Source organism: Mobula birostris, chromosome 9 (assembly GCF_030028105.1).
Source record: "Mobula birostris isolate sMobBir1 chromosome 9, sMobBir1.hap1, whole genome shotgun sequence".
NCBI classification, from domain to species: Eukaryota; Metazoa; Chordata; class Chondrichthyes; order Myliobatiformes; family Myliobatidae; genus Mobula; species Mobula birostris.
Window position 1 is genome coordinate 105528850 of NC_092378.1, and position 23772 is coordinate 105552621.

At 43.0% G+C, this 23772-nt stretch overlaps 1 protein-coding gene across 1 annotated transcript in view; it reads left to right on the plus strand.

The window, feature by feature from the left end:
• Positions 1–1654: 1654 nt before the first annotated feature.
• Positions 1655–23772, plus strand: part of eef2kmt (eukaryotic elongation factor 2 lysine methyltransferase) — a 30681-nt gene continuing 8563 nt past the window's right edge. Inside the window, exons 1-6 of the mRNA XM_072268541.1 lie at positions 1655–1822; positions 14489–14551; positions 16604–16684; positions 17020–17121; positions 19542–19675; positions 20153–20463. Coding sequence (XP_072124642.1) covers positions 1685–1822; positions 14489–14551; positions 16604–16684; positions 17020–17121; positions 19542–19675; positions 20153–20463 — 829 coding nt within the window. The 5' untranslated portion in view covers positions 1655–1684. The remainder of the gene's footprint in view (positions 1823–14488; positions 14552–16603; positions 16685–17019; positions 17122–19541; positions 19676–20152; positions 20464–23772) is intronic.

The window sequence follows — 23772 nt, forward strand, 5'->3', positions numbered from 1 at the left end:
GGGGAGTCAGTATCCTGGCAAAAACTACACCATGAAGACAAAAGAACACTCTAAGCAACTTTGCAAAAAGCTTATTGAAAAGCACAAGTCGGGAGGTGGATACAAGAAAATTTCTAAGTCATTGATTATCCCTCAGAGTACAGTGAAGTCAATCATCTAGAAATGGAAAGAATATGGCACAGCTGTAAATCTGCCTAGAGCAGGCCGTCCTCAAAAACTGAGTGATTGTGCAAGAAGGGGGCTATTGAGGGAGATCACCCAGCGACCTTGTGGCATGTGGGTGACTCTGAAGTCAGCTGGAAGATGACGCTATGGTGTAATGAAACCAAAATTGAGCTTTTTGGCCATCAGACTAAACACTATGTTTGGCAAAGCCAAACACTGCACGTCATCAAAAATGCAGCAGGCCCTGGAAGGCTTGTGAATTAGAGGGTAAAATGAATGCAGCAAAATACAGGGAAATCCTGGAGGAAAACCTGATGCAGTCTGCAAGAAAACTGAGACCTGGGAGATGAGGCAGCAACTCTAGGAAGAGGTACAGTTGACGTTTTGGGCTGAGGCCCTTCGTCAGGACTAACTGAAAGAAGAGCTAGTAAGAGATTTGAAAGTGGGAGGGAAAGAGGGCCTTGTTTGAAGAATCGGAGAGAAGTTCTGTATCCCTGGGGCCCCAGGAGGTTCTTCAGAAGTCAAGCAGGGTGGAGAAGAAGTCTAAAAGATAGTTCTGTGAGAAGTTTAATGACCTCATGTGCATAGTCAAGTTAAATTAAGATATCTTCAAAACTCATCTTCCACAAACTTCACCAACCTTTGCTTCATGCAATAGACCCCATTACTGATTTACCCACGATCTCAATTATCAGATTTCATCCCAACATGAATATACCCAACTAATCTCAACATTATTCCAAGTCTAATAATTACATCTCAGATTCTATTGTCAGTTTGCACCAGGAGATAGTGTCTTCCCATAGAATGCAGCTCTACAAAACCCTAGCATTACTGTAATATCTGTGTTCATGCCGTCAGGTTGGACGCTACCGAGACGGAAAATGAGGTGTTGTCCCGCACCTTGAGGGGCCTCGTTGTGGCAAAAGAGGAGGCCATGGACCGACATGTCAGAATGGGGTTGGGAATTAAAATGTTTGGCCTCTGGGAAATCCCGCTTGCAGCGGGTGCTCGGCGTAGAGTCTCACCAATGTAGAGGAGCTCGGGAGCGGCGGACACAACAGGCTACCCCAGCAGATTCGCGGGTGAAGTGTTGCCTCAGCTGGAAGGACTGTCTGGCTTCCTGAATGGGTAGGTGTAGCAGTTAGTCCGCCTGCTGGGAGGGTCGAACGGACAAGGGAATCACGCAGGGAGCGATCCCTGAGGAAAGGGGGGGTAAAGATACGTTTCCAGATAAGAAACCCCTCGGGAGATGGCGTAAGTTGCGGAGGATAATGCGTGTTGGGTGCGAAGTTTCAGTGGAAAATGGGTTGTCCCTTAATATCAACGCATACAACATTCTGGAGGAGCTCAGTAGGTCCAGCAGCATCTATGGAGGAAAATGAGGAGTTGACATTTCAGGCCGACACCCTTCGTCAGGATTGCCGCCCGCCGAGGAGGGTGACCCGGAAGCGCTGCCGGGGCCGGGGCAGCTGCATGACCCGGAAACGCTGCCGGCCAGTGACACTGCGGCTGGACCATGGTGTCGAGTGGCCCGTGGTGTCTGCTGGTCCGTGATGATGGCCCCGAGTGGCGGCAGCAGGAGGAGGGACGTTTCCTCCTCAATTTCCAGCGGTTGTTTTTCGCTATGTGCCGGCCGGACAGCTTCCCCATGGCGGTAGGTAATGGACGTTTCCGCCATCGCCCTTGCACTGAGCTGCCTGGCCGGTCCTCGCACTGAGGCTGAGCTGTGGTGGCGATTCCTACCGGGAGTCAACTACTCCTCATAGTTGTCTAGCACGGAAACAGACCCTTCGGCGTGCCGGCATGCACTTGCCTCATATCCCTCTAAACCTTTTCTATCCATGAATCTGATCAAAGGTGTTTTGATCACCTACGCTCTGTCCGCCAGAGAAAGCAGGATCTCCCAGTGGCCACACATTTTAATTCCACGTCCCATTCCCATTCTGATATGTCTATCCACGGCCTCCTCTACTGTAAAGATGAAGCCACACTCAGGTTGGAGGAACAACACCTTATATTCCATCTGGGTAGCCTCCAACCTGATGGCATGAACATTGACTTCTCTAACTTCCGCTAAGGCCCCACCTCCCCCTCGTACCCCATCTGTTACTTATTTTTATACACACATTCTTTCTCTCACTCTCCTTTTTCTCCCTCTGTCCCTCTGAATATACCCCTTGCCCATCCTGTGGGCTCTCCCTCCGCTTCTTTCTCCCTAGGCTTCCCGTCCTGTGATCCTCTCCCTTCTCCAGCCTCGTATCCCTTTTGCCAATCACCTGTCCGGCTCTTGGCTCTATCCCTCCCCCTCCCACTTTCAAATTTCTTACTAGCTCTTCCTTCAGTTAGTCCTGACGAAGGGTCTCGGCCCGAAACGTCGACTGTACCTCTTCCTAGAGATGCAGCCTGGCCTGCTGCGTTCACCAGCATTTTTTGTGTGTGTTGCTTGAATTTCCAGCACCTGCAGATTTCCTCGTGAAATATGTTTTAAATGTTGTTCCCAGCTCTACCATTTCTCTGGGACAAATACACTGTTAATTGCAAGATCCTTAACAGATCCAAGTCCGTAATTCATTGAAAGTGGATGTACAGGTTGATTTAGAAGATGTACCTTTTATAAGTTGAGGCATTGAGTTCAAGAGTAGGGAAGTTATTTGGCAGCTTTTAAAACTCTGGGCTACATTCGGAGTATTGCATTCGATTCTGATCACTCAATATTCAAGTCTGGTTATTGTCATTGTTCAGTAAACAGGTGTTAAGTAGACTGATTGCCTTGGATCTGATGCAGCATAAACAAAAAAATATGACAATTCTGCAAAACATAATGTACAAGTAACTGTTGAGTGTGGCTGTATATACTTTATAGGTGTAAATTATAGGTATAGATTAGTTTATACGCATAAACGGATGGTATCCACATAAAATGACGCTAGGTGCAGGAGTATCTGAACATGAGGTAACTGACTGGAAATGACAAAGTGACAGGAGGAACTCTTGTCTGTAGCAGCAGGACAAATGAATACAGTAGGATAGTGACTGTGCAACGCACACAAAATGCTGGATGAACTCAGGGCAGGCGGCATCAACGGAAAAGAGTACAGTCGATGTTTTGGCCAGAAACATCAACTATTTACTGTTTTCCATAGATGCTGCCTGGCCTGCTGAGTTCCTCCAGCATTTTGTGTGTGTTGCTTGGATTTCTGGCATCTGCAGATATTCTCCACTTTCTGATAGCACAGTGACTATGCCAGTGTAGGTATGAGGTCTGGCATGTAACCGTAAAGTGACAGTGCATGGGGTGGGTGGTGGGGATGAAGAGTGCTGAGGGGCTGTGGAGAGGAGTTGGTGATGTGCAGTGGTGAGATGGGTTAATGAGTGGAGGTGTTGATCAGCCTGATGGTTTAAGGGAAGTAACTGTCTTTGAGTCTAGTGGTCCTGGTGTGGATGTTACATAGTCTCTTCCCTTTTGGGAGTGGGCCAGACTGTCCATAGGGTGGTTGGGTGCGATCCTTTGTGATATTGCTGGCCTTTTTATTGGCAGCTTTCTGTATCTATGTCCTTGATGGCAGTTAGGCTGGTGTCAGTGATGTGTGTGCAAGTTTAATTACCCATTGTGGAGCTGTCCTGTCTGCCTGATGCAGCATGTTAGGACGCTTTTAAAGCACATCTGAGGCAGGTCGTGAGTCTTGGTGAGCTTTCTTGATTGGAGGCTGTGTTCTGGGAGGTTGTGTAAGATATGCACTCCCAAGAGTTTGAAGCTGCTCAGAATTTCAGTGCTGTGCCACTGGTGTAAAGAGGGGTGTGAGTGGTGCAGGCATTCTGAAGTTGATAAGGCCTTAAGATGTAGGAGCAAGATTAGTTCAATTTGCCCATCGAATCTGCTCTGCCATTCCATCATGGCTGATTTATTATCCTTCTCAATGCCGTTCTCCTGCCTTCTCCCCATAACCTTTGAGCTTACTATTCACAACCTCCACTTTAGATATACCTATTGACCTTTAGGGAATCCTACACGAGAACTCCCAAATCCTTTTGCATGTCTGTTTTCCGAATTTGCTGCCCATTTAGAAAATAGTCTACACCTTTATTCATTCAACTGAAGTGCATGAGCATACATTTCCCTATACTGTACTCCATCAGCCAGGTATTTGCCCATTCTCCCAATCTGTCTTAAGTCTTTCTGTAGACTCCCTGCTTCCTCAACACTACCTGCCCCTCCACCTATCTTTGTATCAATCGCAAGCTTGGTCATAAAGCCATCAATTTCGTCATCCAAATCACTGATAAGTAACGTGAAAAGACGCAGTCCCAACACTGACCCCTGCAGAACACCACTAGTCAACGGCAGCCAACCAGAAAAGGCCCCTTTTATTCCCATTCTTTGCTTCCTGCCAGTCAGCCAATCTTCGACCCAGGCTAGAATCTTTCCATAAGACCATAAGACAAAGGAGCAGAAGTCAGCCATTCGGCCCATCGAGTCTGCTCCACCATTTTATCATGAGCTGATCCATTCTCCCATTTAGTCCCACTCCCCCGCCTTCTCACCATAACCTTTGATGCCCTGGCTACTCAGATATCTATCAATCTCTGCCTTAAATACACCCAATGACTTGGCCTCCACTGCCGCCCGTGGCAACAAATTCCATAGATTCACCACCCTCTGACTAAAAAAATCTCTTCGCATTTCTGTTCTGAATGGGCGCCCTTCAATCCTTAAGTCATGCCCTCTCGTACTAGACTCCCCCATCATGGGAAACAACTTTGCCACATGCACTCTGTCCATGCCTTTCAACATTCGGAATGTTTCTATGAGGTCTCCCCTTATTCTTCTAAACTCGAAGGAATACAGTCCAAGAGCGGACAAACGTTCCTCATATGTTAACCCTCTCATTCCTGGAATCATTCTAGTAAATCTTCTCTGTACCCTCTCCAACGTCAGCACATCCTTTCTTAAATAAGGAGACCAAAACCAAAACTACAGTACTCCAAGTGAGGTCTCACTAGTGCCTTATAGAGCTTCAACATCACATTCCTGCTCCTATACTCTATTCCTCTAGAAATGAATACCAACATTGCATTCGCCTTCTTCACTACCGACTCAACCTGGAGGTTAACCTTAAGGGTATCCTGTACGAGGACTCCCAAGTCCCGTTGCATCTCAGAACTTTGAATTCTCTCCCCACTTAAATAATAGTTTGCCCGTTTATTGTTTCTGCCAAAGTACATAACCATACACTTTCCAACATTGTACTTCATTTGCCACTTCTCTGCCCATTCTTCCAATCTATCCAAGTCTCTCGGCAGACTCTCCATTTCCTCAGCACTACCGGCCCCTCCACCGATCTTCGTATCATCAGCAAACTTAGCCACAAAGCCATCTATTCCATAATCCAAATCGTTGATGTACAATGTAAAAAGAAGCGGCCCCAACACGGTTACCTGTGGAACACCACTGGTAACCGGCAGCCAACCAGAATAGGATCCCTTTATTCCCACTCTCTGTTTCCTGCCAATCAGCCAACACTCCATCCATGTATGTAACTTTCCCGTAATTCCATGGGCTCTTATCTTGTTAAGAAGCCTCATGTGTGGCACCTTGTCAAAGGCCTTCTGAAAATCCAAATGTACAACATCCACTGTATCTCCCTTGTCTAACCTACTGGTAATTTCCTCAAAAAATTGTAATAGGTTTGTCAGGCAGGATTTTCCTTTAAGGAATCCATGCTGAGTTCTGCTATCTTGTCATATGCCTCCAGGTACTCTGTAACCTCATCCTTGACAATCGACTCCAACAACTTCCCAACCACCAATGTCAAGCTAACAGGTCTATAATTTCCTTTTTGCTTCCTTGCCCCCTTCTTAAATAGCGGAGTGACATTTGCAATCTTCCAGTCCTCCGGAACCATGCCAGAATCTATCGACTTTTGAAAGATCATCGCTAATGCCTCTGCAATCTCCACAGCTGGTTCCTTCAGAACACGAGGGCGCATTCCATCTCGTCCAGGAGATTTATCTACCTTTAGACTATACAGCTTCCTGAATACTTTCTCTGTAGTAATTGTGACTGCGCACACTTCTCTTCCCTGCCACCCTTGAGAGTCTGGTATACTGCTGATGTCTTCTTCAGTGAAGACTGATGCAAAATACTCGTTCAGTTCCTCTGCCATCTCCTTATCTCCCATTACAATTTCTCCAGCATCATTTTCTATTGGTCCTATATCTACTCTCACCTGTCTTTTACTGTTTATATACTTGAAAAAGCTTTTAGTATCCTCTTTGATATTATTTGCTAGCTTCCTTTCATAGTTAATCTTTTCCCTCTTAATGACCTTCTTGGTTTCCTTTTGTAAGATTTTAAAAACTTCCCAATCCTCTGTCTTCCCACTAATTTTTGCTTTCTTGTATGCCCTCTCCTTTGCTTTAACTTTGGTTTTGACTTCTCTTGTCAACCACGGTTACCTCCTTTTTCCATTCGAAAATTTCTTCTTTTTTGGAATATACCTGTCTTGCACCTTCCTCACTTCTCGCATAAACTCCAGCCACTGCTACTCTGCCGTCTTTCCCGCCAGTGACCCTTTCCAGTCAACTTTGGCCAGTTCCTCTCTCATGCCACTGTAATTTCCTTTACTCCACTGAAATACCGACACATCAGATTTCGGCTTCTCTTTTTCAAATTTCACAGTGAACTCAATCATGTTATGATCACTGCCTCCTAAGGGTTCCTTCACCTCAATCTGTCTAATCACCTCCGGTTCATTACACAATACCCAATCCAGTACAGTCGATCCCCTAGTGGGCTCAACAACAAGCTGTTCTAAAAAGCCATCTCGCGGACATTCTACAAATTCTCTCTCTTGAGATCCAGTGCTGACATGATTTTCCCAATCCACTCGCATGTTAAAATCCCCCACAATTATCATAACACTGCCCTTCTGAGAAGCCTTTTCTATTTCCAGTTGTAATTTGTAGTCCACATCCCTGCAGCTGTTTGGAGGCCTATAAATAACTGCCATCAGGGTCCTTTTACCCCTGCAATTTCTTAGCTCAACCCATAAAGATTCTGCACCTTCCGATCCTATATCACCTCCTTCTAATGATTTAATATCATTTCTTACCAATAAAGCCACGCCTCCCCCTCTGCCTACCTTCCTATCCTTCCGGTACACCGTGTATCCTTGGACATTCAGCTCCCAGAGACATGCATCCTTTAGCCACGTCTCAGTGATGGCCACGATATCATACCTGCCAATCTGTAGCTGTACGACAAGATCATCCACCTTATTTCTTATGCTGCGTGCATTTAAGTATAACACCTTAAGACCAGTATTTGGTACTTTTTGCTTTGATTTCACTGCAACTTTATTGCACTGCAACTCATCCCAATGGCTACAAATTTGCCCCATCACCTGCCTGTCTTTTCTGACATCTTTACTGCTCACTATCTTAGATTTATTTCTGTTTTCCCCTTCCTCCACTCTGCCATTCTGGTTCCCATCCCCCTGCCAAATTAGTTTAAACCCTCCCTAACAGCTCTATTAAACTTTCCTGCCAGGATATTGGTCCCCTTCGGGTTCAGGTGTAACCTGTCCTTTTTGAACAGGTCATACTTCCCCCAGAAGAGATCCCAATTATCCAAGAATCTGAAGCCCTGCCCCCTGCACCAGTCTCTCAGCCATGCATTCATCTGCCTGATCCTACTATTCTTGCCCTCGCTAGCACGTGGCACAGGTAGCAATCCCGAGATTACTACCCTGGAGGTCCTGCTTCTCAGCTTCCTTCCTAACCCCTGGAAATCTCTCTTCAGGACCTCCTCCTTTGTCCTATCTATGTCATTGGTATCAACATGTACCAAGACAACTGGCTGCTCACCCTCCCCCTTCAGAATATCAGGACCCGATCCGAGACATCCCGTACTCTGGCACCTGGGAGGCAACACACCATGCGGGTATCTCTATCAGGCTCACAGAATCTCCTGTCCGTTCCCCCGACTATGGAATCCCCCATGACTACCGCATTTCTCTTCACCCTCCTTCTCTCCTGCACAGCAGTGCCAGGCTCAGTGCCAGAGACCCGGTCACCGTGGGCGTCCCCTGTCAGGTCATCCCCCTCAACAGCATCTGGAACAAGATATTTGTTGCTGAGGGGGACAGCCACAGGTGTGCTCTCCACTATCCTGGCATTTCCCTTCCCTCTCTTGACAGTGACCCAGTTTTCTGACCCCTGTAGCCTAGGGATGACTACCTCCCTGTAGCTCCTGTCTATCACCTCTTCACTTTCCCTGATAAGCAGTAGGTCATCAAGCTGCAGCTCCAGATCCCTAACACGGTCTCTGTAATACCATGGGCTCATTTTGTTTAGCAGCCTCATGTGGCGCCTTGTTCAAGGCCTTGAGAAAATCCAAGGAAACAGGATCTACTAACTCGCCTTTGTCTATCCTGTCTGTTATTTCCTCAAAGAACTTCAACAGATTCATCAGGCAAGATTTTCCCTTAAGGAAACCATGCTGTGTACTGCTTTATCAAGTGTCAGCAAGTACCCTGAAAAATCATCCTTAATACTGGACTCCAACATCTTACCAACCGCTGAAGTCAGGCTAACTGGCCTACAATTTCCTGTTTTTTGCCTCTCTCACCTCTTAAAAAGTGGAATAACTATCTCTTTTGTCTTGCTGACAATGAAATGCTGGCCACGTTATCGGCTTAAAGAGTTTACTGTTTGTGTTCATCACTACTATCCCACAATGCTAACTTTACAGCTTTACAATATCATCTTAAGTCAGGGAATTCTGCAGATGCTGGAAATTCAAGCAACACACATCAAAGTTGCTGGTGAACGCAGCAGACCAGGCAACATCTCTCGGAAGAGGTACAGTCGACGTTTTGGGCTGAGACCCTTTGTCAGGACTAACTGAAGGAAGAGCTAGTAAGAGTTTTGAGAGGGGGAGGGGGAGATCCAAAATGATAGGAGAAGACAGGAGGGGGAGGGATGGAGCCAAGAGCTGGACAGGTGATTAGCAAAAGGGATATGAGAGGATCATGGGACAGGAGGCCCAGGGAGAAGGAAAGGTGGGGGGGGAACCCAGAGGATGGGCAAGGGGTATAGTCAGAGGGAGTAAAAGGAGAAAGAGAGAGAGAGAGAGAGAGAGAGAGAGAGAGAAAGAATGTGTGTATATAAATAAATAACGGATGGGGTACGAGGGGGAGGTGAGGCATTAGCCGGAAGTTAGAGAAGTCAGTGTTCATGCCATCAGCTTGGAGGCTACCCAGATGGAATATAAGGTGTTCTTCCTCCAACCTGAGTGTGGCTTCATCTTTACAATAGAGGAGGCCATGGATAGACATATCAGAATGGGAATGGGATGTGGTATTAAAATGTGTGACATATCAGAATGGGAATGGATTTTATTTCACACATTACGACAACTCAAGCACGGTTAAATGCTTTTATTAGTAAGAATATAATTTCCTTTTTAAAAGTATTTACAAATGGTTACTGTGAATGTTAATATAAACTATGCCAAGTCATTGAAAGGCACTTGATAAATTCTTCATTTCTTCACTGAAGTTGCTCACAGTGTGTCCTTTCAGTCTTTAAATTTTGTTCTTCACAGAGGCATCTGGTAAAGCCTCTTCACCACTCTCGTCACCTTGACTCGATGCACATAATGTCGGAGAAGCTCACCAGCTGCTGCTTTTCAAAGTAAACACTCTCCAATGAATTGGGTAGTTGATTTTGAGTGGAGTGGTACTGTTCAGTACCTGTACGATCATATCTCAGAACCTGCGATCCATCCTCGACACAGGTGTATGGGCTGCCATTCTCTATTCCCAAAAATTGATGAAGGTCTGGGAGAACACAGATTATCTTCTGCACCATCATGAACACCAACCAACCTGGAACTCTCATGGTGTTGATTTCTAGCACTCAGGAGTGATATTGCTGAGTCTGACTGCAGAAACTGGAATTGTTGCTGCTATTTATTGGGGAAAGGGATTGTCAGTATTTCCTGAGGCAGAGTTTTTGATCCAAAGTGTTACCAATTCCTTTCCCCTCACAGATACTGGTTGGCCCACTGAGTTCTTCCAGCAGATTGTTGCTGCAGCTCACCTAATCTCACCATAACTCAAGCCCTCCAATCCAGACAGCATCCTTGTGAACTTCTTTTGCATCCTCTGTAATTTAAAAATTCTGTAGACTGGAGACCAGAACGGCAGCAATACTTCAATCAAGTGTTGCCTAACCAATGATAATCACTTCACACTTGTCTAAGTTAAACTCCACTTGTTGTTCCTTTGCCCACTTTCTCAGCTGATGTCAATCTTCTACCTTCACTGTCCACCAGTTACTGAAACATAATGTCCCAACTCCTATATTTAAATGCCCTGACTGACAAAAGCCAGTGTGCCCAAATACTTTTTTCTCCACACTGTCTACCTGTGACATCACTTAATGAACTGTACACTTGTCCTCTGTTCTGTTACTCTACCAAGAACTCTGCTATTCATAGTACAAGTTGTACACTGGTTTGACTTTTCAAAATGCATCACCTCACACTTGGTCCATTCCTTAGTAACTGACCAATATCCCCCTGTATTCTATGATAACCTTTTTCACTGTGAACACCTCCTAATTATGTGTCATCTGCAAACTTACTGATCAAGCCTTGTGGATTCAGATGCATTTCATTTTATATAAATAAGAAATAACAAGTGTCCTAACTCCAATTCCTGTGACACACATCTGGTCACCAGCCTCCATTCCAAGAAATCCTTAAGATACCCTCTGCTTTCTACTTTCAACCCAATTTTGAATCCAGCTCTTCCTGGATTCCATGGGACCTAACCTTCCCCATCAGCCTACCATGTGAGACCTTGTTGAATGTTCTGCTGAAGTTCATATAAACAGCACGCACTGCCCCACCCTCATCTACTTTTCTCTTAAAATACTCGTAAGAGGTTTGTCAAGTATGATCTCCTATGCATAAAACCATGCTGACGACTCTTAATCAGTCTCTGTCCAAATGCTGGTGAATCCTATCCATCAGAATTCCTTCCAGTAAATTCCCCACTATTGATGTCAGGCTGACCAGTCTGCAGTTCCCTGACTTGTACTTGCTACCCTTTTACCAAAAGAAAAAGATTAGCCACTTTCTAGTCTTCAGGACCTTCACCAATGGCCTATGATAAAGCAAGTATTTCTGCAAGGGCCTCCACAATTTCTCCTGTAGCTTCCCACGAAGTCTAAGGAAGCACTAGGCAAAGACTTGTTGATTTATCCACCTTAATGTACAGCAGCTGATGAACATCACAAGTCCTGTTTATGCAACCACTGACTCCAAGCAGTATTCTCTGAAGAGAACTGATAATAGCTGGAGTCACCTGTCTTGTAAAGACACTGCCAAGAAGAAGGCAGTGGCAAACCACTTCTGTAGAAAAATTAGCCAAGAACTATCATGATCAGCAGATGGAAGACCATGATCACCCACGTCATACGATACAACACATAATGATGATGAGTGTACTGTAAGCCTGTAAATCCCTCCTCCCTGTAATGTGAATGTCATCCAAAACATCACTTGTTTCCCTGATCTCCTGAGTAACCATAATTTTCTCCTCAATGAACAGAAATACTAATTTTTAAAAAACTTAGTTTTGAAGAGTCACTCTCAACGCCTAGACTACTTGCTCAGCCTCCACACACCAAAGCCTCAGCTCCCTACTGCTACAATGGACCATAAGACATAGGAGCAGAATTAGACCATTCAGCCCATCGAGTCTGCTCCACCATTCCATCATGGCTGCTCCCAGATCCCACCCAGCACCATACACCTGCCTTCTTGCCATATCCTTTGTTGCTCTGACCGATCAGGGAACTACCAACTTCTGCCTTAAATATACCCACGGACTTGGCCTCCACTGCAGTCTGTGGCAGAGCATTCCATGGATTCACCACTCTCTGGCTAAAAAAATTCGTCCTTACCTCTGTTCTAAAAGGTCACCCCTCAATTTTGAGGCTATGCCCTCTGGATACCCCCATCATAGGAAACATCCTCTCCACATCCACCTTATCTGGTCCTTTCAACATTTGGTGGGTTTCAATGAGATTCCCCCGCATTCTTCTAAATTCCAGTGAGTACAGAGCCAAAGCTGCCAAACACTCCTCATATGTTAACCCTATCATTCCTGGAATCATCCTTGTGAATCTCCTCTGGACTCTCTCCACTTTCTGAAATGTGGGCCCCAAAACTGTTGACAACCTAACTAGTGTCTTATTAAGACTCTGCGTTATCTTCTTGCTTTTACATTCTATTCCCCTTGAAATAAATGCCAACATTGCAATTGCCTTCTTTACCACAGCCTCAACCAGTGAATTAATCTTATGGGAGTCTTGCACGAGGACTCCTATGTCCTTCTGTCCCTCTGATATTTGAACCTTCTCCCTGTTTTGATAATAGTCCATACTATTTATTGTTCCTTTTACCAGAATGCATTACCATACATTTCCCAACACCGTATTCTGTCTGCCACTGTTTTTGCCCATTTTTCCAATTTGTCCAAGTCTTGCAATCACATTGCTTCTTCACCTATCTTCATATCATCCACAAGCTTTGCCACAAAGATGTCAATTCCTCTATCTAAATTATTGACAAACAGTGTGAAAGGTAGCGGTCCCCATGCTCATCCCTGTGGAACACCACTAGTCACTGGCAGCCAACCAGAAAAGGCCCCCTTTACTCCCACTTGCTGCCTCCTGCCTGTCAGCCATTCCTCTATCCATGCCAGTATCTTTCCTGTAACGCCATAGAATTTTATCTTGTTAAGCAGCCTCATGTGTGGCACCTTGTCAAATGCCTTCTGAAAATTCTGCATGACCCTATCTTTTTTTTGGCTGCCATTAATCAGCTAATTAGTTTACCTCTTTTAAATTCTTGTGAAGTGGAATTCAAATGTAATTCCCAAGACATGTTTCTTTTAAACGCTGTTGGTCTCACTCCAAGTTCCAAGTCCTATAAAATGACTCACAAACAAGCCAGAAACTCCCAACCAGACTTCCTGACCCTTGAATTCAGTGCCTCAAATAATAAAAGCAAGCATGCCATGTGCCTTTTCACCATCTTTCAACCTGTGCAGAGAATAATCCCATTGAAGCTACCAACTTTTTTTAAGTTTCTAAATTCTACACACATGACCTTGCTGCACATTCTACCTGGAACACAGTGATGTTCTCCCTCTTCAATATTGCAACTTTTCCCTCTCTTACCTCCGCTCCTATCTTGTATTTATACCCTGGAATATTGGGCTCCCAATATTAATTATGTTTCTTTAATAGGTGTGATATCATGATCCATGGCCTGAATTAAGCCACTTTATCTTATCAGTCTTTCCTTGCTCAATGATCTTCCCCTGCCTGCCCTGGCTAAAAGACTTGTTCACATTCTTTATTTACTTCTGTTTTCTCAACTATTATACTACTATTATGCACTACTTACCCCATCAGACTTGTTTAAACTTTGTTGTTCCTTTCTGTGCCTTGTGGCATACTGGGCGGCAACCTTCCCGTTTCTTTAGTATTTCTGTACTTTTTTTTTTACAAGGCCAAGTTGGTAGCTTGACGTTCAACCCAGCATGGATGGAAAGCATGCAAGGAGCCGGCCGGATTTAAACCTGGGACCAGTTTCCTGGAAGTCTGGTATGGATGACACTGCACCACTGGCCGGCTATAGTTTAAACCTACTCTTGTGGAAATCCCCACCAAGGTATTGGTCTCTCTCCATTTCAGATGCACCCTACCCCTTTTTTTGAGGTCACCTCTGCCATGGAAGCAGTCTGAATACTATAAGAAATTGAATCCCGGCATCAGCTCTTTCAGGCAGTATTTTCCGTATTGTCCTATTTCCTCCTGAGTGGCACATGGCACGGGAAGTAATCCAGAGATTACAACCGTGGAGGACCTGTTCTTTAGCCTTCTGCCTCACACCCTATATTTACTTTCTAGGACCACATCCCTTTTTCTCAATGTGTACAATGACCTCTGGCTGTTCCTCCTCCCCCTTGAAAATATTCTGCAGCCATTTGAAGACAGCTTTGACCACGGTACCAGGGAGACAACATATCTCATTTGCTGCCTCCTAATTTCCTGTCTGCCCTCCTAACTATTGAGTTTTCAGTAATCATAACTCTCCTAAACTCTACCCTGTGCATCAGAGCCAGATGTAGATGCACAGACTTGAAGCTCACCTTTGAAAGTTTATAGTTCCATACAGTTTGAGTCTAATTGTCGCTTTTAAAATCAATTCTTGACTGTTTGTTTGTATACTTTTTAGGAGCTTGAAGACAGGTTGAGGAATAACCGAAATCCTACTTTATTGCACCAGATTTTGCGGCAGGTATACAGTAGAACTGCATTTTCATCGTCTTGTGTGATTTGAGATGGGGAAATATTCAGCCAACTTGTGTATCCCCCTCATTTTCAGATGGGCTTAAGTCCGTACAATTATCCAGTATTGGAGCAAACAACCAATGAAGCTATAAGGTACCGGGTGGAAGTTTGTAAATAACCAGTACACAACTTTGTCCAAAGATTATTTTGCGTTATTTATGATACTGCTTTACTCAGAAATAGTGGTCATAAATTATGGGCATGTTGAGTTTTACTTGTCAGCTTGAATATTCTGAAGGAGAAGCTTTGGTTCTACTGTCTTGTACAGTAGAAGCATCTATTACACAAGTATCTGTTTACTCTTGCTAATTTGAAGTTAATACTTTTTTGTGAATGTAATTATTGGATATTATTTAATTGCAGAAATCAGAAAGTCAAAGCAAGGCTAGTTTTTGCCTCTGTGGTAACTAAGTTACAAAAATGCTAATAAAGTATATTTGAAGGAACTACAACTTATCTGCATTTCTTTATTTAGTTAGACAGTTCTTCATCCTCTGCAAAAAATATTCTCCATCATTGAAGTGCCTTATACACTTTCACAGCTATATATTACATTTCAGGTGTCTCACGGGATGAGTGCTTTTAACAACTTGCCTTCCTGAATGAAATAGAGCAGTTCCTGCCCCCCCCCCCCCACTTCATGTAATCTACAGGTTAAGTGATTCACTGGAGAACCTGCCCCCCCCCTTCATGTAATCTACAGGTTAAATGATTCACCGGAGAACCTGCCCCCCCCCCCCTTCATGTAATCTACAGGTTAAGTGATTCACTGGAGAACCTGCCCCCCCCCCTTCATGTAATCTACAGGTTAAGTGATTCACCGGAGAACCTGCCCCCCCCCACCTTCATGTAATCTACAGGTTAAGTGATTCACCGGAGAACCTGCCCCCCCCCTTCATGTAATCTACAGGTTAAGTGATTCACTGGAGAATGTGCCCCCCCCTTCATGTAATCTACAGGTTAAGTGATTCACCGGAGAACCTGCCCCCCCCCCCTTCATGTAATCTACAGGTTAAGTGATTCACTGGAGAACGTGCCCCCCCCCCCCCCGCTTCATGTAATCTACAGGTTAAGTGATTCACTGGAGAACCTGTCTAGAAGATGCACCGGACCTGCTGTGTCTCTGTGACACGACAGTTGAAGAGGTGGTTTACCATAAAGTTCTCAAGGACAGCAAATGATAGGCAATAAGTGCTGTCTTTATCAATGCCCAAACCTTGTATATTAAAAAAAACTTGACCTGTGTGTCTGACTAGAAAGTTGTCTGTTAGTCATTTTCTGCTATCAGTGCTGCTGATCACCAGTTTGTTTCAGAGTTGAAGTGTGTTATTCTCAAGTTGTAGTTGTTGCATAAAATATCTTTTTGTTTAACTCAGATTTCCAGATTTTGCAGTATTAAAAAATTAAAATATTTTCAGGTTAATAGTTTGAAGGTAGCATTGCAATGAAACATTACAAAAATTCTTTAAATTTCCTCAGTAGTTTAACCTTCCACAGATCAAATGAGTTTATAACAGTTGGAATGTATTTCCATTTGAGAACTGTGTCCAACTCAGTACAGAAACTGCTGCTCCTTTTACGTTCTGTAGGAATGTGAAAGTAACTGGTAGGCAAAGGAGCTGATTGTTTATCCACTCACTCAGTCCTCACCTGAACATACATATAATGACGAAATTAAACACTTTGACAGGCATTTGCATGCTGTAATATATGCACGTCAGTGGTCACAGGCTATATACATGTTGAGGGATTGGTAGTTAATTCAAATATCAGTATGAATATTCTTATGTAGAACCTTTGGTTCTGTTGTCTTATAGTTACACTCAATCATCTGCTTACACGTATTATATTGAAGTTAATAAATTTTTGTCAATGTAATTATTGGATTAGAACATCAAAGGAAAGTCTGTTTTTGCCCCTGTGGTAACCAGATACAAAAATAGTAATAAAGTAAATTTGTAGGAACTACAACTCATTTGCATTTCTTATTATTTGTCAGACAGTACTGCATCCTCTTTGCAAAAAATATCCTCCATCGGTGAAGTACAGAAGATTTTTTCTATCTGAGCTGATTAAAAAGGTAAATTCTTTTGAATGACAGTAATAATAGTTTGAAGATTTGCAGGAAAAAACTTTACAACAGATTGCAGTTCATTATTGTTTCCAGTTAAAAGCCCGTGATGAACACTGTAAATTGAGTATTATTTCTGACTATAAAATATAGATATCATCCTCGAAATAACTAGCATGTTAGTTGATACCCAAATGGTAGTTCGTGTGAAGGCATTCACTATGCATATCACTTTTATTTCACGGCCACGCCTTCTGCTGAGTTACTTGTGACGTGTAAAATACTACTCATGTTTTTTTTTTCCGGCACATTTATATCCAGTAAAATGTTTCTTCCCAATCTAGCATGAAGCAACAGGTGCTGAGTCTCTGGATGATTTGTATAATGCACTGGGTGAAGTACTGAGGTCAGAAGATTCACCAATATGTTACAAGAACTACTTTTTGGTCAGTGTACAGTACAACTTAATTATTTCATATTCAATTCTAGCAATCCTACAAGAATAAAAACATTCAAATTATTGCACAGTTAGTAGTGTATAAACATTACGTGTGATTTACTAGAGGTTAAAATTATGAGTTTTCAGATTTGCTTGTTACTATCTCCATTCCACAAACAAGCAGAATATTATTCACTGTTCTCAGTATTGCTGCTGCAGTATATTCTATCTGGGAAGGAAGTAAATACCAGTTATCTCCAGTAGATATTAGAGCGTAGAACAGTACAGCACAAGACAGGCCATTCGACCCATAGTATCGTGCCGAACCAGCTAAAAGCAAATCGAAAACACCCAAACACTCAGCCCTCCTACGTATACGATCTCCATATCCCTGAGGAAGGGTCTCAGCCAGAAACATTCACTACTTCTCATTTCCATGAATGCTGCCTGGCCTGCGAATTTCCTCCAGCATTTTGTGTTTGTGCTTGGATTTCCAGCATTTACAGATTTTCTGGTGTTTGTGGTCCATATCCCTCCATCTTCTCACATCTGTGTGCCTATCCCAAAGTCTCTTAAAAGTCTTTAATGTATTTGCCTCTACCACTGTACCAGACAGCGCATTCCAGGCATGCACCACACTCTGAGTAAAAAGCTTGCCACTCACATCACCCTTGAACCTACCCACTCTCACCTTCAAAGCATGCCCTTTGGTCTTAGAAATTTCAACCCTGGGAAATAGTTACTCCCTGTCCACTCTATCTATGCCTCTCATAATCTTTTAAACCTTCTATCAGATCTCCCCTCAGCCTCTACCGATCCAGAGAAAACAATCCAAGATTATCCAACCTCTCATGATAGCACAAGCCCTCTAAGCTAGGCAGCATCCTGTTAAACCTCTTCTACACCCCCCCCCCCCACCTCCAAACCTCAGCATCTTCCCTCTAGTGGGCCGACCAGAATGCTACAATACTACAAATGTGGCCTAACCGGAGTTTTATAAAGTTACAACATAACCTCTTGACTTTTGAACTCAACTAATAAAAGCAAGCATTCCATAAGCCTTCTTAACCACTTTTTTAACCTGTGTAGCCTTGAGACTGACCAACAAAATCTTTCACTGTTTAAAGTTGTTGGGAATTTAGTTCTAATGAACAGGGGTAAGACATTCAGCCCCTCTACCACTTAATTAGAATGTGCACTGCAGCAAAGTTAATTAGAATATGTTCCAGAGCAATCCTTCGTATGCCTTGAAATATTTGATGAACAAAAATCATCTTGGAAACTCCAGCTGTGAGTACCAGCAACCGTTTGAGGGACAGAACATCTGTGCCAGCAAACCCAGTTCTAGAAGAGCTGGTATCAAGGGTACAGCTGGTGATCAAGGATAAATTTCTTGCGTTTATCAGCCATGGATCAGTTGTTCTCTACTTTGTTCTCTCCAGTTGAGAAATCTGGGACTTAACCCCTACTCTTGACACAGGAGTCTTAAAAAAAAACCTAAGCTGGGCATATTAATTTAATTTTGATATTTGAATAAGACATTAAACTGAAGTCAGAATCAGATTTAATATTACTGGCACATGCTGTGAAATTTGTTGTTTTGTGGCAGTAGTACATTACAATACCTTGCATCTTGTTTTTCTGTTCAACTACTCCAAATTCACATTTAACTCTCAGTGAAGCCATAGTTCACCAGAAGCAGAAATATCTTCCCTACATGCAACCCTTTGATATCTTTGTTTGCACTTTAATCACCTCGATTCGTTATTTATAATTGGTAGATTAGTTTGGTGCACTGTATTACAATGTGGTACAGCTATCCATTATAACATGATTTCTCTGATTTTTTTCAATTCTTTTCCTTTTAAAAATGAGCATTGATACTTTGTTGTAATTATGAACACCTCGTTCTTGATTACAATGTTTATTGATTCTGTATCCATTCGTCTTACACACTTTGGTCCTGTATTTTATTTACACACCTATTTCCTGATGATCATGTGGAATTTTTATCCAAAAGCACCACATTTATCTCTATTAAAATCCTTCCATTTGTTAATATCATTTAATTTGTTACAAATTCCTTATTTTGTCTGGTATCCAGTTGTTTCGCATCTACTGATTTTCTATTCCTTTAACAACAAATAGCTGTGTAAATGGTGAACAACATTGGTCTGTCCCAGAACTGATCCTGGAGAACATCATTTTGAACCTGACACCAGATTTGTTTTTGTCAATCCTGCTTGCTCATTCATATTGTTATTGGTTTACAGTGTGTGTGTTTAAGTGAGTGTGTGTGCATGCATTCTTGTTATAATCTCATCAGGATTAATTTTCTATTGTCTTTTGATTTAATTGCACAAAAATGAGCAGTGGGAAAGAAATACTCAAGTGTCTTCAAGTTTTTAAAAAAAGATCATTATTCAGTTGTCAGGAGAGAACATTACGCTTGCTGAAAAGGTGGCAATAATTTCTGAAGGAACTACTGGTCTGGTCACTTGGGAAGCTGCGTTGTACTTTGCAGAATGGGCCATGGAAAACCCTGAAGTGTTTAATTGCAGGTCAGAATTAGTAGAATTAGGAATCAATTTTATTCCCGTGGAAAGGGAAATTAATATCTTCTCGTTGTTTTCTACTTCCAAGTAAATTTGATAAATTTAAGTTATATTCTCTCTTTTAAATTATTATACCTTTAATGCTACTCCATGTTTTATTAGGATGTGTCTAAGTATAACCTAGATTCTTGTTTGTTTTTTTTAAGAATTCATCAAGTCGCTGAGTCATTCCTCATTATAATACCTCCCCCACACTGATTCACCAAAGTTGAATTACAAATGTTCTACTTTTAAATATTGTAAATGTACTCTTCAACTAAACTTCTTACCTTTGCAATCTAACTGGGTTTAAGGCTACGTATGAAGTAGAAATTGCTTGGGAAGTTTGTTAGAAGCAAATAAAATTATTTGTTTGCATAATTATGAGCCTTCAACAAGTTAATGACCCACTTATGAAGCATCTAATTGTTAACTTTGTATCAGGACCGTTTTGGAGTTGGGTAGTGGAATTGGTCTCACAGGAATTGCCATTTGCAAGACTTGCAACCTGAAACAGTACACCTTCAGTGATTACCATTCTAATGTACTTAAGCAACTCAGGAAGAATATTATTAGAAACAATCTGCAGATAGATTCTGGCATCTGGAATACAAAAGACTGTGAAGTGGAAGTCGAGAGTAACAATGGATCTGAAGAAATCCAAAGACCAAAAGTTGCCATTGTTCGGTTGGATTGGGGAGCAATTACACAAGAACAGGCCTCAGAGCTTCAGTCAGATATTATTATTGCAACAGGTAGGTTAAGTGTGGCAGGCTAATACTTTTCTTAATTGTGCATTCTGAATAAGACTATGATATAATCAGTACTTACACATCAGCTGACTTCCTAACTACACAAATCTGGATTAGATCCTGAGGCGCTGAAAGTTTGTTTAATCCATTTCACTTTAGTTCTTTAATGAGAAAAGTTTGGTATTATTGGTGTTATGATGTTCAAAGGATATAATATTTTCACAGATCCTTGTCAGGAGCCAAAAGGTGGATAGCATGTAGTTCCTTTCAGACACGTCAGTTACATAAAGCCTTGAATGAGCCACATGAATGAAGACATTTTACCTACTGTGTCTGGGCTGGCTTTATGAAAGAACCAGTCTCAATGTATTGCTTGCTTGCTCGTCATCTCTGGCCCTAAAATCTTTGTATTTGATTGGCATCATATGGTACCAGTGAAACAGTAGAGGGTGTTATTCCAGCTTCTGATATAATTATAGTTACCAAAGAAGAAGAAAGCCCTTAACTCCGAGTGGAGTTGTTGGGACACCGTCATGACGGTGTTTTTTTAAGCAGGCTTTCTTATTTTTACAAAGCCAAGTTGCTAGCTTGACGCTCAACCCAGCACGGATGGAAAGCATGCAAGGGAGCCGGCTGGATTCGAACTTGGGAGCCTTCGTGCCGAAGTCCAGCACTGATGCCAGTACGCCACCAGCCGGCTATATAATTATCAAAGAGGAGGAGTATTAATGAGGGTTTGACATGCCAGCTGGAAGGGAGAATTGGTCTCAATAGGAAAGGGGCGATGTGGCAGAATGATAAACTGGCAATATGAATACTTTGGGGCACAATTCTCCAGCTAGGAGGTATTTATCAGGGTTTATGTATAGTGTACAATTATACTTCTATTCAGTTATGGGATATGGATAAAGCTGGCAGTCCTTGAGAAGATGATTTTGATATGTTTAATGGTGATCTTTGCAGCCATGGTGTATTGCTGTGCCATTAGGTAGGGAGTCCAGCATTTGGATATGGTGATAGATTTCCACTTCAGGGTAGTGTGTGACTTGAGCTTGCAACTGCCATAAGACATAGGAACAGAATTAGGCCATTCATCCCATCGAGACTGCACTGCCGTTTCATCATGGCTGATCCCGGATCTCATTCAACCCCATACACCTGCTAACTGGTGACTTTTGTTCTGGATGGTAGAGGTGTGGGCTCTTATCGCAATTTTGTCATCTACACAAAGGTGTTCTACGAAGAAGTGATCTGATTTGCATTTGGTCTTCCCAATACAGAGAAAGCCATTGGAACAACAATTGCATCTAGACATAGCACACAGGTAAAGGTTTCAACAAGAGGATTCTAGTGGCCATGTGCTCCTTTTGGGCTGGGAGAGTGGTGGGCAGCAGTAACTTTTGGCTGTGGTATTACGTTGAAGGTGCCATTAGTGATAAGAGTTGAGTGTGGAGGGTAAAACCTTGTCCATGTTCCAGCTGAGAAGAGCAGGGGTTATAGCAGAAGTTTGAGAAATGTAACATACATATTTGAGGGCCCTGTTATGAATGGCGGAGGGAATCCACAGTTGAAGGAGTATGGAAAATTGGCTTCTCAATAAAGATGCGACAGGGTGGAGAAAATGCGAGAATGGAATTTGGTCCTTGTAGGAGCTAGGATTACAGGTAATGTAGTCAAGGTAACTGCAAATCAATGAAAATAAGAATGCTACCATACCTCAGTAATTTAAGGAAGGAGTCCAAACTGAATAATATTAACGTGAGAGAAGGTTGTAAGCCTGCCAACACAGTTAATGAGATGTTCTAAATCAGAGTAAGAGCAACCTGATGGCATGAACATTGACTTCTATAACTTCCGCTAATGCCCCACCTCCCCCTCGTACCCCATCCATTATTTATTTATATACACACATTCTTTCTCTCTCTCTCCTTTTTCTCCCTCTGTCCCTCTCACTATACCCCTTGGCCATCCTCTGGGTTTCCCCCCTCCCCCTTTTCTTTCTCCCCAGACCTCCTGTCCCATGATCCTCTCATATCCCTTTTGCCAATCACCTGTCCAGCTCTTGGCTCCATCCCTCCCCCTCCTGTCTTCTCCTATCATTTTGGATCTCCCCCTCCCCCTCCCAGTTTCAAATCTCTTACTAGCTCTTCCTTCAGTTAGTCCTGACGAAGGGTCTCGGCCCGAAACGTCGACTGTACTTCTTCCTAGAGATGCTGCCTGGCCTGCTGCATTCACCAGCAACTTTGATGTGTGTTTCAAGAATGGATAGATGGTTCCAGACCTCAAGTTAGTTGAGATCTTGAACCAGTGTTCATATCTAAAAAAAAATTAGTGTGAGGACATTTTGGAAGTTAGGAATTTACTTGCAAAGGGTGGCAAATGTTTGGGATCCTCTTGCAAAGTCAGGATTATATCTGAGTTTGTTCATCAAGCAGCAGTAAATCAAGGCAACTGGACTTCCTGTGTTGTCTATCACAGTGGTCCCCAACCTCCGGGCCGCGGACCGATACATTGCCGTGAAGCATGTAGTGGTGCCGCGGTAGCCAGGACGCACCCAGCACATCTATAAGAAAAAAGCCGAAATAAACAAGCTAATTAATTAGGGGCTGCCCGGCACGTAGATGTCAGCCCAGATCACTTGCTCTACGCAATCGGCAATCGCCTCTGATCTGGGCTGACATTTACGTGCCGGGTGGCATCTAATTAATTAGCTTGTTTATTTCAGCTTTTTTCTTAAAGATGTGCTGGGTGTGCGCCGGCTACTGCTGGACCCCTGCATGCTTCACGGCCTGGAGGTTGGGGACCACCGGTCTAGAAGATGTTTGGCCACTCATCCGAGAGGCTTCTTCAGTGCTGATCCATGGTGAGTAGTTTTCCGGCTTATAAACTCTGTGAGTTGTTTGGACAGGGAGGACAGATGGTCTGAAATACCAGCTGATATACAGTGACTTGGACGACTTAAAACCTTCATAGACATATCTGAGTCTGTTGGATTTGTGTAAGCCAGGCCTCATTTGTAAACACTCCATCTATTTGATCTGAATGTTGCAGATTCAAGATCTATTCCACAAGCTGGGACCCAAAATCTAGGCTGTCTTCTGAGCTGTACTTTGGAAGTAATGCTGTCTTTCGTATGAGAATTAAACTTTAAGTCCTATTGTTATGGACATGAAGAAGAGTTGCCTTGGCCGAAGTTTATCAGAAATTATCTTATTGTTCTTTGTGACAATTGCACTTATAGTGACTGCTCTTGAGAAATCCATTGTTGGCAGTAAGGAATTTTGGGTTGAGTTGAGAGTCTAAAAGGTATAA